The sequence below is a fragment of the Chanos chanos genome, chromosome 1 (assembly GCF_902362185.1).
Source record: "Chanos chanos chromosome 1, fChaCha1.1, whole genome shotgun sequence".
Classification (NCBI taxonomy): domain Eukaryota; kingdom Metazoa; phylum Chordata; class Actinopteri; order Gonorynchiformes; family Chanidae; genus Chanos; species Chanos chanos.
Window position 1 is genome coordinate 47,676,137 of NC_044495.1, and position 18,657 is coordinate 47,694,793.

Below are 18,657 nucleotides of genomic sequence, written 5' to 3' on the forward strand. Positions count from 1 at the left end.
TGTCTCTCTCTTAATTAATCAGTTTTGTGATGAGACGACGATGGATATGTAATTGATAAGTGTGCAAGGAGCAAACATTACCCTGCGTTTGTGAATAATTCAGCTGCTGCTCTCTTCTTTTTTAAAATCGTGGTACCGGTGTAAGTGTCCACTCTGTTTGCACAGAAACGGGAGGTAAAGCGGTCCGACATTTGCGTCTCCGCTCCATCACAGGGGGGAAAAAAATAAATAAATAAAAATCAGTGTTCGTTCGGGTTCCGCCGCCGACAAAAATGTTTTATAAGCTTTGTAACGACGTGCGGCTCGGCTGCCAGAATAATAAATAGGCGATGGCGTTCATGCATGCTAATGTTATGTTGTAAGCAGTTTTGTTGACAAGTGCTAATACTTCTTTCATACTATCATCAAAAGAAGCTAATACCGCAGCCGTTTGCTCCGCCGATCAGCAGTAGGCGAATGATGAATGGTGACCTTAATGTGGGTTAGCCTGAGTTTTGAAAGTGAAAGCACTCTCCATAAATCACTGCATTATTACAATGGGGTTTAATTGGTTAAGGACTGTTTATTTCCTAAAGAGGTTGAGAGAAAAAAAAACTCTCGGTTTTGGCATTTTTAATTTGTAAAGTGCATTTTCATTACGAATGGCATTTTTAATATTACTCTCCTTTGTCATGCAAAATATGCAACACGCCGGCAATCTATTAATTGGTGAAAAAATGCATAGCTTGCGTAAATTTCTCCGCTTTTTTCCCCCATCCTGAAATGCGAGTACATCTATAAGGAGTGAAGCCACCTCACACCTGGGACCCTGAAATGAGAATAAACATTATGGCAACCCATTTTCTCCATGACGACGGAAGCTAATTAGAATACTGTAAATACGAAGGACATATTGGATAATTCTATGCATGAGGTTATACATAAAGTTCTTGTTGGTGTCCTCCAAATCAAACAGTCTATACATAAAAAAACAGCCAAACAAACAAAAAAAACCCCAAAACAAAACAGACCATTAAGTAATGGTCGCTTATTCTAAGACTCTTTAGAGTCAAGGTGCTGTTCAGGTAAAGGTGACGCTCCTAAGTACATTGCACTGTCTTTAATTTAGTGGATAATTTTGGAAATCTGTGTTTAGGCCTCTGTGTGCTGACCTTCTCTGGGAAGTTGTGAGAAGTAAAGTTAGTTATTATTATTATTAGTAACTTCACAACACAAAGTCTCATGAGATGTTTAGGTGAGGCTATGTTTACTGAGACTAAAGGGCCTAAATGATGCGTAATTATGAGACACTGATATATGACAACACCTTGGAGTTGTCATGCGGTTTATCACTGTCTATTTCTGGGAGGTGCTCTCTTTTTTTGACCTTGGTGTCCTCTCTCTCTCTCCTTCTCTCTCTCTCTCTCCTCTGCGCACTGGTAAGCTGGGGTGACATAAACGGGCAGTGGCTCTTGGATGTTTCCACCCTCTCACATCTCTCATTTTGTCTGCCCGTCACTCAGCTGTCACTACTTTCCCTCCTCTGCCTGACTGACCAATCAGCCGCCATCTCCCGGGAGTGACAAAATAATGCTTGATTTCCCAACGGCCATGCTGCAAGCATTGAGGCTGAACGCACAGAGACAGGGGCAGGCACGCACACGCACACGCACACACACATGCGTACACACACACACGTCACAACCATTTAAATGTTTTCCCATGCATGTCAACACATATTCATAGCCTGTACACACTCATAGCTGAATTTGCAGTTTAAGAACTTTGCAAATTATTGGGAAATTTAAACTAAATGTCAGTTTTAAATTCCTTGACTGAGTTGGACTAAGTGTGAAAATGTCCAACCGCAAAAATTGTCTGTGTTCCCATTTCTTAATTGACATGCAACTAACCTACAGCACATCTGTCCAGACTCATTCTGTCAGCCAGGCTTGGCAATCAGGGTCCACTGGCAATTCTCCAAAACTGCCAACATGTGCCCGTGGCACAGTTTTAAAGCAGGCCTGCAAAGACGAGGTAAAATCATGTCACGTAATTTAAAATTTCTCAACGGCTTCGTAGACCAAACTATTTCAACTGGATCCACTGCCACCCTGCTGAGCTGATCCTGATCGTCCATCTCTTCACAACTGTTTTAAAAAAAAAAAGGCGTCTTAAACGCCGGCAGACATTCCAGCGTTAAAGCAAGCTGATAAACAGTCGCGCCGCTTCTTTCAGCCTCTGCACGTCCTGTTGCTTTGGCTCTGACGTAGAGCGAGTGCTTGTTCATGCTTTTGCGTGTGGCTTAATCAGCTGTATGGCTTTTATGCCGGATGAAAGAAGGGAATGCTTTCATGACTGACATGTGGACAGTCGTGCTGAAAGCCCTACAGTAATGCCACAAAGCAGACTTTCCCCACTTTTTTCAGGCACATACGCAGTCTTTCATTCTCTCTCCCCAACAATGGCTTGTTTATGAAACATGAATGAAGCCCACAGCGCTGTGAAGTTTCTTTGAAGCTACTAAAACACACCTCTTGAAGAACAACAGACGGAAGCTATACGTTTGCGTCGGTGAAGTGGTTCATAATCCGCAATAAATGAACGACAAATCATACTATAAAGAGAGGCTAAATGGGTTTCAGTCAATAAAGGTGAGGATATGATATCTGTTAGTGTTGGCATTCTTTGAAGAGGGAAAGGCGCTCTGCGGTTTGCATTTATTAAAACCGTCATTCGCACCAGTCAATCAAAGCATCTTGCAGTTAGAATGCAGCCTTGATGTGTGTTGTAAAGTTGTCTACCAGCCGTAAAAGGGAAATAAGAGCAGGGAGCGCATAATTGTTTATTGTAAACAGACTGTTTATCCCGTATACTGTACAGACAAAGCTCAAAGCTTAGGAGATAGTAAATTAATTTAGCAGACCGTCTACTTTTTTTTAAGGCTTTATTTTTTGTGCCCATGCTTTGGTGACAGGATAATCCCTCAAGTAGAGTAAACAGTCGTATTGAAAGTTGATGGTTTTACGTATTTTTGTGTCTCTTTCCATGCTATCATATGTAAGCTCTTTGGCAATTGTCCCATGGTCTTTTTTGCCATGGTTCTGTTGAGTATTTTGTTTTGTTTAGTCTGGAGTGGCTTTGACGCACTGGATGGAACTTTCTCTTCTTTTCCATGCTACAATGCCAAACCTGTAACAACGTGTCGAGGAATATCCCTGTGTATCTGAGCCTGTTTCAATAGAAGTAAATAGAACTTCATGTGGTTGGCGTCTTACTTTTAATGTAGTGTTTCTAAATGACCACGTTAAGTCTGTGTAGTCTGGACTGTGTGTTAGCCTCGTAGTTGTTAAACTCACAGTATATGACAGAGACAAGCCGTGAACAAACGCCAATGGCTCTCCCCTCGTATCTAGTACAGGGCTATGGCGCTCACACTTCCTGTGAAATTGTTGTCCAATGGGAGTATTTGTACCTTTGGCCCCAGCTTTGTGAATAGCATTTATTATAGCCCACTGTAACAAATTGACTCGTACGATATATGGAGATAGAATTGCATGTTTATATTAGCACTACTCAGTCTGTGTTGTACCATGTAAGTTATTTAAGTTATTATGAAGGTATTAGTGTAGAGTTTTACTTCAACACTTGTACAGACACTTTTGTTTTTGAATGATAATTAAAACTTTAGACTGCCATAAATGTTTTTAGACAGCTGGATGTCCACAGTTAGGCCCAGAGCACATCTGTGTCTGTATTCTCCCCTGAAGTGAATTCATCTGTGCTATGTTTTATTTTACATCAGTGACGCTGAATGAGTAGATTAAAGCAGGCGATCTCGCTCAGCTTTCTCCCTCATGGAAAGAACTCTCATCTGTTTCAGAGTGACGTCTTCTTCTTCTCCTTCTTCTTTTTTTTTTTTCTAAAGGTGTGGAGTAGTGGACAGGGATGTGGGCGAGGCAGCTGCTTTCCTCTTCTCCGTTTTTCTCTCCTCCTGTCATCTCTGGCTTTCTCCTTTTTTCAGGCCATCTCGAGCATGCAGTGTGACTAAGACTGGTGGTAACTCAGTCGTAACGTATACAAGAGAAAAGAGAGAGAGAGGGAGAAAGAGAAAGAGGTGGTTTATTTTGGTATGCAGTGTGGCGTAACGTGGGAAAGTGAAAACAGCGGCCAGACTGAGGGGATAGACCGAATAATGTCATCATCCAGTCTCTCTCTCCCACTCCCTCTCTCTCTGTCTGTCTTGCTCTCTTTCTCTGTCTTGTTTCCCCACTCACTCACACCACCGGTATTCACATGCACACCCCAACCCACACTGATTTCCTCAAGATTTATGGATTTTATTTGACATTCCTAAAAGTTCTATGCCTGTAGTTTGAGAATGAATATCATTCTAACTTTACTGACCTGTAAGGTAGTGGTAATTAAGCTAAATAAATGGGTTTTGGGGTAAGGTGAGTAAAAACACACGCTGTGTGTGTGCAGGTCAGAATCACAGCTATAGCAGGCTTTCCCAAGTCTCTCTTTAGTAAAGTCATGTAACAGCGGCACTTGTACTGAACATGTCTGTTACCACCATGGCTACAAGCCTCTCTGCATCGTAGCAAACCAAACAGGTTGAATGATGCTAACTGCTTTAGTGTGCTGTGTGTGGTTTTGATTTGGTGCATAGATTTTAGGTTACAAAAAAAAAAAAAAAAGTTAAGGTTTGTGAAGGTAAGGGAAAGGGTTAGTGTAACAGACAGATTTAGGAGTTACACTTAATTTGGCTGGTAAAGTTTTAGCTTCTTATTTGCCCTCGAAACAGTTTGAACTCCATAAAACTGCCGCTCGCTAGCGTAAACGTTGACAAGTCTGACAGCGTTAGCAGCGCTTGGCTCTTTCTGTTAGCTTGCACTGTCAGTGTTTATTTCACCGCTGTCTTGTGTCTTTGTGACGTCTTCCCTTTCAGAAACAGCTGTCATATCCACTTGTTTGTTTTGTTTTCCGCATGTTAAATGATGTCTCTAACATAATTGGTCAAAAAATGACTGTAATTAGCGTAGAAATGACTTCCACGCACGTTAAATGCTGCGCTCGGACACAACTCATCACATGTCTGCTTGTTGTTTTTTTTAATGACCAGATTTTGTTTTCTCTGATGTGCAGAAGAATAAAGGTTTGTATTTTCTGTAGGGATTTTACGCTGATCAGTTGTGCAAATATCTGGCTCATATCACATGCAGCTGAGGTTAGACGGTTCAGTCGCTTGAATGACTAAGAAGTGTATTCTTCTTCTTTTGGCATGTTATAAAATGTTGGTGTTTACCAGTAATTTTGGTATTGAAAACTGGGTCAAGTACCAACACTGGTGCTTACAGACAATTTATGCTCTGGTCTCCAATGTCTATGGCCGAGTCTGCCGGTCTTCATCACCTCTGTACTGGATAGAGCAGCTCTGTTTAACAGAGATGGTGCAGGGTCGGTGTACACGCCCTTCTCACTCTCTCTCTCTCTCTCTCTGGGAGAGGAGAGCAGGGCAGGCATTCTGACAGATTGGAGCGGTCATAACTTATCTAGCACCAAGGGAGTGTGACAAATCATAGGGGAGAGTGAGACAGAGTGTGTGTGTATGTGTGTGTGTATGCGCGCAAGACGGCCGACTTGCGGTGGGGGGGTTGGGGGGGGGGGCGGTCGTCGCGGCGACAGGGCAGAGGAGAAACCCTTCACAGCTCATTTAGCCCAAATGTAGCCACCTGGGTGGCGGCCTAACTCAACCTCGCCCGCCCGCCTGCCCTGGCATTCCCACAGCCTGCTGACACAGCCTGGATATAGGGGCTCTGTCTGAGGACTAATCAACACAGGCAGCCTGACAAATCACCAGTCTACCAGCATCCATCTAATGGGAAATTTAGAGAGAGAGAGAGAGAGAGAGAGAGGTAGTGATGAAGGAATGCCGTACTCATCTATCAACAAACGTTCTTCACTCGATTCAGTGCGTTTAGTTGTCTAGGTTTCTTTTCATGTCACCCTCATATAATACAGTGTTAAATAAACAAATCACATCTTCCACACGTGTGTGTGTGTGTGTGTGTGTATAGTCATACCATTACAGCATACCTCACTAGAGGTGAATATAAAACCATAGTGAATGTATATGTAGACACAAGAGTGCAGCAGCGTTGTGTCTGACTAATCTTCTGCCTCTGGTGGCGTTTTGCTCTCTCTCTCTCTCTCTCTCTCTCTCTCCTTCTCTCAGATTGAAACCAATCGAATTAAAGCAGAAAGTGTGTGAACATAAGACCAAAACACAAGGCCATGTTTAAATGAGACCCTGTGGCAGTTTCTGACAGTCTGAATATCAGAGAGTGTGGGCTGGGTTTGAAACCCTCTTCTTCTTCTTCTTTTTTTCTTCCAGTGAACATATTCAGATTAGTGTGGATGTGATATTTGGATGAATCAGTGACATTTTTCTAAAACTTGCCCCATGGGAATCCAGCCCATATTTGTGCGGGACTTTCCGTATCGTCTGTGTATTGCCTAATAACAGGCTCAACGCTACGCTGTATTAACATAAGCAGCAGCAGTACGCCAGTAGTACCACCAGTTGACTTAGCATTACAAACGCATCGACTAATAGGGACTTAAATATGTTTGGGCCATGTGGGTGAATGTCTTTGTAATGTTATGTGTGCATTGTCTTCTTCAACAAGCTATAAATCATACGCAAGCACCTTCAAACAAAGCATCGACGGATTCTGATGTCCAGTCTCATAAAGCAACGTTACGTACCTCTATAAAAGCCACCGAGTATTCTGACAGAAGGCCAGGTATTGAGTTCTTTCCGTCTGATCGGTGTATAGACAAGCCTGATTGGCTGAGGCTCTCAGGGCGTCGACGAGTGGGGATCAGACTAAAGCAGGGTGGACAGATTCAGGACGGGACCCTGTTCTCATCCATTTCACAGACACGCACCTGTTTGGCTATGCCCAGGTTGACACTTGGCCATGAAAACGCTATTCAACATGCCAAGGATCTGCTGGTTTCATTAAGCCCAGTGTGAATGGAGACTGAGTGATTCACAAAGATATGTTGATATGTGTTCATTTGAGTTCCCCATACCTTTACCATGTAATGATACACTATGTAATAACAACAATGACTGTAATCTGTGCACGGCTGTTGTCCTGTTACTGTTTCATTGCCCTTTCATGTTTAACATGTGTTGGCAAACAGACCAAGACTTCATGGCATGTGATACAAAGCCGGAGTTTAAGAATATGAGCTTCTGTAGGTGATAGACTAGATTTTTATATCATCTGGAAAAACTGAATATCTGGTGTGTTCCTGTTATTCTCTTAGAAGAGGAATATATATGTTTTCTTTGACAGAACTCACAAATCCCAGTCACCTTGTGTTTGAAGTTGAAGAAACACTGGCCTACAGGTTGTTGCTTACAACTGATTACAGTTACAACATGCTTTTGTGATAATGTCAATGCTTTTCCCACTAAACTCACTAAGTGATTCTGATAATCTTATTAATTTAAATATTAACATAAAAAAAAACACCTCTGAGACAGGTCTGGACAGAGCATTAGCCAGTGGCTAACCAGTCAACAGATACTAGTCTGACATCTTCCCAGCTGACTCCATAAAAGTGATGAGAAAATTGCTTAATAGCCATTAATTAATTCCCAGTAGACTTCTGTCATAAGCCTAATGTCATGATTGTGGACCTATTTGTCTCCATTCTGTTCAAAGTGATCCCGTAACGAAACCAAAGGCGAAAGCTTCTGCTGAAATGTCCAGAAAGATCCTGGTGGTCATCTCCCGCTCTCAGTGGTCCAATTAGGCCAGTGAGAGAGAGCCTCTCCCCTCTGTGACGTCTCGGTAATTCTGCATGGGGGTGGGTCCTGGCATGGTGACCTCCTCACGGCATGTGATTCAGCCCCTGTCCCGTATATTCTCATTATGAACCTTGCTTCCAGGCCTTTCCGCCCGGGATGTGTGACAGAGGTCAGACTCACTGGGGGTCATACCTTTTGTTAATTTAAGATTGATTCAGAAGAGTATATCCACCTCACTGTATTGTCACAATTACTTCGTCTCTATAATGAATTGTGTTGTACCGTTAGCACTTCTGCTACCAGTGTTATTCCTTGTGGTGATACCACTGCCACACACATTCTGCCATCTGGATGTCTGAATGTCTAAAATAACAATACACATTCCTTTTTCTTCTGAGAGCGAAAAGAGATGACTTAAAGCCACACTGTGCCATGAACAGGAGTGTCACTGGATATGTCAACATCTTCCCTTGACATTAACCAACGCTTTTGCAATGGGAGTCTTTTTACAAGTGGTTAATGCCCCTACAGAAAAGTAAGGCACATAAAAAGAAAGGCTTTAGAGAAAGAGAGGGAGAGAGAGAGAGAGTTTACAGTGAGAGTGTAGGAGTAGTCCTTGGAGACATTGTGTTGTCTTCACGCTGTATTTTCTGTATTGCTGTTTACTCTGGAGGTGACAATAGCTCCCTTTCTATGCCATAAAACCCCAGAAAAGTGAATGAGGAGCTTAAAAAAGCCCCCTCCCATACCCCTACCGCTCAAACATTCTCCTCTTATCAGCTTCATGCCTCTGTTGGCAAATGTAGAACCAGATCATTATAATTTCATTATAAAAGCCAAAACACAACAAAACAAAACAAAAAGCCTACTGAACCCAGTCAGTGATAACAATCTACAGATTATGCAGTGTTTGAGAAGACACCAAGATATAATTAGGTGACATTTGATATTGAACTAGACAACTCTGTTGACTTATTTATCTCTTTAACTCTTCAAAAACAAAAGTCCATTAGATGAGAGGGGAGGGGGCTGGCAGATGAGATATCTGAAGAAGAGATGTGTGTGATCAGATTTGCCTAAGCTTGTGTGTGTGTGTGTGTGTGTGTGAGGGAGTGAACAGACACCCTGAAGCAATGAGGTAGTTTGACCAGTGGTCTTGTTGGGTAAACACTTCTCCACAGGCCTGATGTGGAAAACGGTCAAATCATTAACTAATTGCTTCCCTGCACTGATCACGTGTCACGTCCTCTCGTAACTTAGAGACGTGATAACTGACAGAGAGACTACTCCCAGATTTGTCCCGTCATAACTTAGAGACGTGATAACTGACAGAGAGTGTACTCCCAGATTTGTCCTCTCATAACTTAGAGACGTGATAACTGACAGAGAGTGTACTCCCAGATTTGTCCTCTCATAACTTAGAGACGTGATAACTGACAGAGAGTGTACTCCCAGATTTGTCCTCTCATAACTTAGAGACGTGATAACTGACAGAGAGTGTACTCTCAGATTTGTCCTCTCATAACTTAGAGACGTGATAACTGACAGAGAGACTACTCCCAGATTTGTCCTCTCATGACTTAGAGACGTGATAACTGACAGAGAGTGTACTCCCAGATTTGTCCTCTCATAACTTAGAGACGTGATAACTGACAGAGGCTACTCTCAGATTTGTCCTCTCATAACTTAGAGACGTGATAACTGACAGAGAGACTACTCCCAGATTTGTCCTCTCATAACTTAGAGACGTGATAACTGACAGAGAGACTACTCTCAGATTTGTCCTCTCATAACTTAGAGACGTGATAACTGACAGAGAGTGTACTCCCAGATTTGTCCTCTCATAACTTAGAGACGTGATAACTGACAGAGAGGCTTCTCCCAGATTTGTCCTCTCATAACTTAGAGACGTGATAACTGACAGAGGCTACTCTCAGATTTGTCCTCTCATAACTTAGAGACGTGATGACTGACAGAGAGGCAACTCCCAGATTTGTCCTCTCATAACTTAGAGACGTGATAACTGACAGAGAGACTACTCCCAGATTTGTCCTCTCATAACTTAGAGACGTGATAACTGACAGAGAGACTACTCCCAGATTTGTCCTCTCATAACTTAGAGACGTGATAACTGACAGAGAGACTACTCCCAGATTTGTCCTCTCATAACTTAGAGACGTGATAACTGACAGAGAGACTACTCTCAGATTTGTCCTCTCATAACTTAGAGACGTGATAACTGACAGAGAAGCTACTCTCAGATTTGTCCTCTCATAACTTAGAGACGTGATAACTGACAGAGAGTGTACTCCCAGATTTGTCCTCTCATAACTTAGAGACGTGATAACTGACAGAGAGGCTTCTCCCAGATTTGTCCTCTCATAACTTAGAGACGTGATAACTGACAGAGAGACTACTCCCAGATTTGTCCTCTCATAACTTAGAGACGTGATAACTGACAGAGAGACTACTCTCAGATTTGTCCTCTCATAACTTAGAGACGTGATAACTGACAGAGAGTGTACTCCCAGATTTGTCCTCTCATAACTTAGAGACGTGATAACTGACAGAGAGGCTTCTCCCAGATTTGTCCTCTCATAACTTAGAGACGTGATAACTGACAGAGGCTACTCTCAGATTTGTCCTCTCATAACTTAGAGACGTGATGACTGACAGAGAGGCAACTCCCAGATTTGTCCTCTCATAACTTAGAGACGTGATAACTGACAGAGAGACTACTCCCAGATTTGTCCTCTCATAACTTAGAGACGTGATAACTGACAGAGAGACTACTCCCAGATTTGTCCTCTCATAACTTAGAGACGTGATAACTGACAGAGAGACTACTCCCAGATTTGTCCTCTCATAACTTAGAGACGTGATAACTGACAGAGAGACTACTCTCAGATTTGTCCTCTCATAACTTAGAGACGTGATAACTGACAGAGAAGCTACTCTCAGATTTGTCCTCTCATAACTTAGAGACGTGATAACTGACAGAGAGTGTACTCCCAGATTTGTCCTCTCATAACTTAGAGACGTGATAACTGACAGAGAGGCTTCTCCCAGATTTGTCCTCTCATAACTTAGAGACGTGATAACTGACAGAGAGTGTACTCCCAGATTTGTCCTCTCATAACTTAGAGACGTGATAACTGACAGAGAGACTACTCTCAGATTTGTCCTCTCATAACTTAGAGACGTGATAACTGACAGAGAAGCTACTCCCAGATTTGTCCTCTCACAACTTAGAGACGTGATAACTGACAGAGAGTGTACTCCCAGATTTGTCCTCTCATAACTTAGAGACGTGATAACTGACAGAGAGACTACTCTCAGATTTGTCCTCTCATAACTTAGAGACGTGATAACTGACAGAGAAGCTACTCCCAGATTTGTCCTCTCATAACTTAGAGACGTGATAACTGACAGAGAAGCTACTCTCAGATTTGTCCTCTCGTAACTTAGAGACGTGATAACTGACAGAGAGGCTTCTCCCAGATTTGTCCTCTCATAACTTAGAGACGTGATAACTGACAGAGAGTGTACTCCCAGATTTGTCCCGTCATAACTTAGAGACGTGACAACTGACAGAGAAGCTACTCCCAGATTTGTCCTCTCATAACTTAGAGACGTGATAACTGACAGAGAGACTACTCCCAGATTTGTCCTCTCATAACTTAGAGACGTGATAACTGACAGAGAGACTACTCCCAGATTTGTCCTCTCATAACTTAGAGACGTGATAACTGACAGAGAGACTACTCCCAGATTTGTCCTCTCATAACTTAGAGACGTGATAACTGACAGAGAGTGTACTCCCAGATTTGTCCCGTCATAACTTAGAGACGTGATAACTGACAGAGAGTGTACTCCCAGATTTGTCCCATCATAACTTAGAGACGTGATAACTGACAGAGAGTGTACTCCCAGATTTGTCCCGTCATAACTTAGAGACGTGATAACTGACAGAGAGTGTACTCCCAGATTTGTCCTCTCATAACTTAGAGACGTGATAACTGACAGAGAAGCTACTCTCAGATTTGTCCTCTCATAACTTAGAGACGTGATAACTGACAGAGAGTGTACTCCCAGATTTGTCCCGTCATAACTTAGAGACGTGATAACTGACAGAGAGTGTACTCCCAGATTTGTCCCGTCATAACTTAGAGACGTGATAACTGACAGAGAGACTACTCCCAGATTTGTCCCGTCATAACTTAGAGACGTGATAACTGACAGAGAGTGTACTCCCAGATTTGTCCTCTCATAACTTAGAGACGTGATAACTGACAGAGAAGCTACTCTCAGATTTGTCCTCTCATAACTTAGAGACGTGATAACTGACAGAGAGTGTACTCCCAGATTTGTCCTCTCATAACTTAGAGACGTGATAACTGACAGAAAGGCTTCTCCCAGATTTGTCCCGTCATAACTTAGAGACGTGATAACTGACAGAGAGACTACTCTCAGATTTGTCCTCTCATAACTTAGAGACGTGATAACTGACAGAGAGTGTACTCTCAGATTTGTCCTCTCATAACTTAGAGACGTGATAACTGACAGAGAGGCTTCTCCCAGATTTGTCCTCTCACAACTTAGAGACGTGATAACTGACAGAGGCTACTCTCAGATTTGTCCTCTCATAACTTAGAGACGTGATAACTGACAGAGAGACTACTCTCAGATTTGTCCTCTCATAACTTAGAGACGTGATAACTGACAGAGAGTGTACTCTCAGATTTGTCCTCTCATAACTTAGAGACGTGATAACTGACAGAGAGGCTTCTCCCAGATTTGTCCTCTCATAACTTAGAGACGTGATAACTGACAGAGGCTTCTCCCAGATTTGTCCCGTCATAACTTAGAGACGTGATAACTGACAGAGAGTGTACTCCCAGATTTGTCCTCTCATAACTTAGAGACGTGATAACTGACAGAGGCTTCTCCCAGATTTGTCCCGTCATAACTTAGAGACGTGATAACTGACAGAAAGGCTACTCTCAGATTTGCTAGGAACTGACCAGTGCGGTGCTAGCCAAAGAGTTATATGAAAATTCACAATCTGTTCTCTCCTTCAATTTTTTTTTTTTTTTTGTGTGTGGCATTGCCGTCAATCCCTTCATTTTATTCTCTTATAGCCCGAAGGCTGACAGAGGAAATGATTTATATGCTATTGTTCTAGATTAAGATTTAAAACCCAAATAGTTTGTTGAAGTTGCCTAATACCAGGGGTTGTGTTCAGCTCGGGGAAAAGGAGGAGCCAGGAATGTGAGAAGGGGGTTTGGAAAAAGTTTTGTCGTATCAACATGTTTGTGTTTTGGCAAAGGAGCTCGTGTCAGTCATGGCGGCAGTTATCCCCTGTGTGTTGGGGTGTCTGGGTGTGTTTTACACTTAAAATATGCACAACTTACAAAGGGAAACTGCTGAATAAATTATAGGGAACATCTTAGAGGCGTATCTAGGTGAAGTCAGGCTGCACATCTTTTTGTTCCTTTGCTCAGCTGGGAGTAAGCTAACAGCGCCAGGCACATCGCAAGTGTGTGTGTGTGTGTGTATGTGTGTTTATGAATATCAGGCTTTGTTCATTCATTTATAAGGCCATGGTTGGTGTTAGGGAACTTGTAGCGCGTCTAGGTGTTTCTTCTTCTTTTTTTTTTCACTGCTTCTTGGGGTGAGTGTTGGTGTCGGCAAGGCCGCGATGGTAAAATAAGACCTGTCACTCTGCTACTTTTGTCTCAGCCCAGCCCTGTCAGGGAAGACTGATTGCTTCTGTGGGGCTGCTTGATCCCGGAGACCCGGGGCCCGGCTGGAAGCACCAGCGGGTTTCTGCCTGCTGTCGCTAGTTACCGCAGGCTTTTAATAGGCCAGAGCTTCAGCTGGGAAGATTTCCCATATTAAAAACTGCATTCGATACCATTTCTCTTCGGTCTGGTAGGATTCCATAAAAAAAAAATTAAAAAAATAAAAAGAGTTATGTGTATAGTTAGCTGTAAAATACCATCGGTGCGGAGAAGAGCTATGAGCATTGCAGGGTAGCTTTAGTTTGTGGTTCTCGTGTGAAAAGTGGAGGAACTTGATAACCGCTGGGTGGTTGAAAGGGCTAATGATTTGGGCGGAGTGACAGAGGTCCAGGGCTTCAGTGGCTGTTTCTGAGGTGTCACCCTGTACACAGAACAAGGACACTCCAGACAACGAACAGAGTCAAGGACCCATAGACCTGCCTGATTGATTTGACAAATTGCTTCTGAGGTGAAGAACTTGAGAACAAGTTCACCTCTCTGAGGGTGAATACTGTAGGACAAGAGATTGGTGGTTGGCAAATGGAGTGTGCAGATATTCTTTTTTTTTCTTTGAGATTAAATACAAACAGTTGTAATGCTAATGTCATTGAACAGTTGTGGTTTGTAGTTTTACCTCTTTGCATTTCAGCTCTTAAGTACAACCATGTACAAGACAAGCCAGGAATCATTATAATCTTTAAAGAACATGACTCAGCTAACTCATGACAAATTTAGACGAGTTTGGGTTACCAAACTTAAGAGCATACAGACATCCTGCAAAAACGACCCACCAAAATTACTCACATAACTTGACTGAGTGTTCTAACTGTATATTAGTCACAATAACAATTTACAATCTCTGTGTTTTATGATTTATGATATTACAACTTTTCAAAGTTTTGGCCCCCAGAAAAGTCCTCGTCCAACTGTTTCAGTAACTCACTCAAACAGAGCTGAGTCAGAGTTTTATCAGCTCTGTTTATCTATGTGTGTGTGTGCGCGTGCATGCGTGAGAGAGAGAGAGAGACAGAGAGAGAGCGGGCATTAATGCTGGACGAGCTCACAGACTGTGTGTATCTTCAGCTGCTGCTGCTGCTGTCTTTGTATCTGGAGCAGGGTCTTTGGTCCCGACCGTGTCGTCTGAAGTGAAAGGGCTCATCGGTGGAGGGGGTTTCGATTTGGGGGGGGGGGGGGTTGAAGCCATGGTCGTGGATGTTAGACCCTTCTGAGTGCTGCTTTTTCTCTCTTTTTTCCCCCTTTCAAAGACTCCGCTGGCAGAGCAGTCTCTTTTCCCCCTTTGATCCCTCTCTCCACCACTTGTCGTCTCTTCACACTCGTTCTCTGGTGGGGGCGCGTGCTGACTGCTGGTGCCAGCGGGCCAGAGCTGCGGCACTGGCTTTGTTTTTTTTTTTTTTTTTTTTGGTGTGACGGGAACATCAGTGCGGTGATGGGTGACACGGTGCCTGGAGGAGGAAGAGGATGGAGATGTGAAGACGATATAGGCTTGCTTGAGATGTAGAGGCTAAAGGTCGTTTGCGAGCGTGGGTGATCTTTAACTTTAGCCGTGTCCGTCGCCGCTGCTTATGTGTGTAACATTGATAAAAACCCAGACCGTACGAAGTTCGTGGTATCGATAATTCTCCAAGCTGTCAGCCGCCTGACAGTACCCACCCAGGCTTGCATATGAATTTGTCTAGGCTGAACTCAGCTGATTGTGGTTGCTGTCAGAATCAGGTAGCCGTGACAACCACCCAACACTGGGCTCAGTTCAAATACTACTGCTAAGAGTAGAGGACTCAGAGAAGACAGGGACTGTGTTTCATCATTTTGAGGTGATACCCATTTATGGAGGCAGACCTTACTCTGCATTAATTTAAACCAGAGGCCTAGTTGTCTTGTGTCTTCACTGATATTTCACCTTGTTCTCTCACGTTCACCATGCATTGAAACCTCTGAAATTTCAAAAAGGGCAAATTCCTGAGCATGAAATGCAATGGCTTCTTCACATCCTGAGTCAGGAACAGAACAACTTCAGGCTCCTTACATTAGAAAAAAAAAATCCTTGTTCCATGGCTCTCTCTCTCTGTCTTTCAAAGACATGCATGGAAAACCATGACCTTTCTAAGAGAGTAGCATTTTAAATATTTAGCTTTGGCTTATGATGGAATCTTGAAGTGTTAAGCATGTGTTTGATGCGTGTGATCGGACGGCTTCGTTGGGCCTTTTTGTCATCACCCGGGCTCTGGGCTTGGCATCTCTCTTTTTATGTTTGACAGCTGTGTGGTTAAACAAACTTTGGTGCCTAACGGGGACTTTCTCAGAACTCAGATTCGTGGACCTGCTTCAGCAAAGAAAAATGGCTCAATTGAGACTTGGTTTCTGTAACCCCCCAACTTTTCGGTTATCATCAGTGCTGTTAAATTGTTATAATCATGCAGTGCAGCTCAGTGTTTAGTGTGTTGTGACGGTATAAAGCTTGAGTATAGCGGGATCACTGTGTTGATTTGCAAGAGACGATTACCCAGCGTGCTCTCCGGGCCTGACCTGCCGGTAACCAGTGGGATGGAATCTGTTGCTAAAATAGCTTGTGTAGAGATCGGATAACTGTTATATGCGCATCCTGAATCTTAACGGGAAAAAGGAAGATCCAACCAAATGGCTACGTAAATTTAAAAGGCCAGAGGACATATTGAAAGCGAAATATCTCATCACACATCTCTGTGCAGCTATGCTTGTATTTGTCCGCTCAACGTGATTCTACCGCGACTATCTGTATTTGCATATGTCGCGAGGCGAGACTGGCAAGCTCGAGACGCTTCACATCAGAACGGCACATCTGGATTGCCTCATACCCTGAATTTCTCTTTTTTCTTCCCTTTTCCTTTCCTCTTTTTTCTTTTTTAGCGTGGAATAAATTCAGCACATATATGAGTCATATTACACATATCTCGCTTTTTATGCAGAGAAAGAGCCGAGTCAGCGAGAACGGCGTTAATGCATGAGAAATGAGCGGAGCAATAAGAGCGAAAGGGCACGTCACACGCGCCTTATTAAGACAGAAGCCCAGAGAAACTGCCACGCCAACGCCCGATATTTGTCAAGGAACATTAGCAGGCTGCAGACTTAGCCAGAACACATCAAACACCCACTGCCAGTCATACACCCTACTTATTATTTCATCATGTCGCAGCGTGAAATGCTAAATTGTTTTTGCAGTAATACAATATGTCGAATCTAGCGTGTGGTCATTGTCGCAGGCACACAGACATCCGCTGATGATTTTGACGGAGTCATATTTTTCTCTCTCTACCTACAGTTAAATACATGCAACTTAAGCAGGGTAATTGTATTTTTTTCCCATGGCAAGCGGGTCCTCACACTTTGGGTTGGTGAGGTGAGCAGCGCGTTTGTTGTCATTTTGAAACGCTTGTCCTCTCTCGCTTTCAAATTTGCTCTTAACTCCTTCCTGTGGCGCGGAATCTCATTCATCAACAGCGGTTGTTCCTCCGACGGTGCTAGCCGCTTCCTGAATATCAATATCAGCTAAGACAACGGCAGGGCTCGGCCCGGGAGACTAACCTTCAGCGAAATGTCAGTCTGCTTAATCCTATTTGAAAATTAAACATTGAAAAACCTTTGCCGTGCCTTCCGTCCTCTTCGTTTTTTCCTGCTTTGCTCCAGTTGGCACGTTGCTGACATTTGTAAATATTGTGTTTCTCATGCTCCCATTATTTGTTTGTTGGTCTGAAATAATGACTGACCAGAGGATGAGAGAGTGAAACTGACAGATTATATATTTATTTGTTTGTTTGGTTATTTATGGGGGATGTGTGTGTGTGTGTATAGCAGTTAGCTGTCATGTGCATGCCCAGTGGTTCTAAAGGCAGACAAAAAGTCAGAGAGACAGAGACATGGAGAACAGAACAGATATGTTAGGATGGTCCCATACATCAAGTGACCATATTTACATAAGTAAACACTTCCAGTATAGACTGTAATTACCACTCTGACAGACAGACAGAGAGAGAGAGTTTGTTTGGTGTGAACAGATACACAAAAAAACAGGCAGCACACACTCACAAACACACACACACACACACACTACTCTAGTGAACACGTCCCTGTAATCAAACACTCCGTTTACACACACACACACACACACACACACACACACACAAACACTGGCCATCCTTTCCTCTTCATTTTCTGTATTCTGTCAGTCTTGCTTTGAGGAGCACAAAGAAAGTGAAACGTGCAGGAATTTGCAGAAAATGCAATCATGTGAGCATTACATGGGGTATTTTGTAGATTTGACAAAACAAAGTCAGACAGGATATATACACAATACTTTGTACCTAGACCAGTCATACAGTGAACACAAGCGACCGTAACAGTTTTTCACACTCAGTCAGCGGCATTCACACATTTGATCCATCTTCGTTCTTAAGGCCTCCATCGGGTATGACAGGGTCAGTATGATGGATAGTGAGAGAGTATATCAAAATGAATCACACACTTCAGTTACTCGTTTGAGGAGAACAAACCTCTCAACATTGCCTTGAAAACACACAACTGACTGTAATCCCAAACACAGCAGACCGTTCTGTTGTTGTCACCTGTAAAGGCTTCACACTATTTTTATCCCTTGCTAAAAATACTTGCCTTTTAAGTGTCAGTGAAATTTTAAAAATCTCTTTAAAAATTTTCAACCGTGGGGAAATAAGACTGTGGAGAAAACTCACCAAGAGATTTGTTTCTTTCCAATTCTGTGTGTGTGTGTGTGTGTGTGTGTGTGCACGTGCACATGTATCAGGTGGGAGATGCAGGATGCCGCGCCACTTGACGACGAAGAGAAAGTTCTGGTGGAACAGCTGAAGAAATCTTATTTTACCCAGACCACTGAATCTTAGAGAGTTAACAGTATGTCACAGGGAATAAGAGAAACTGTAACTAAAAACTGTCATTGAGATGTATACCTTTACATTACAGCAACTTCACACGTTTAGTTTTTTACTTTTGTTATTCATAATGATGTATAATGTAACTTACGAAATATGCTCCTGTAAA

At 42.9% G+C, this 18,657-nt stretch overlaps 1 protein-coding gene across 1 annotated transcript in view; it reads left to right on the top strand.

The window, feature by feature from the left end:
- kiaa0825 (KIAA0825 ortholog) overlaps positions 1 to 18,500 on the top strand; it is a 93,168-nt gene extending 74,668 nt beyond the window's left edge. Inside the window, exon 19 of the mRNA XM_030764696.1 lies at positions 18,404 to 18,500. Within this exon, the coding sequence (XP_030620556.1) occupies positions 18,404 to 18,500 (97 nt within the window). The remainder of the gene's footprint in view (positions 1 to 18,403) is intronic.
- The last annotated feature ends 157 nt before the right edge of the window (positions 18,501 to 18,657 follow it).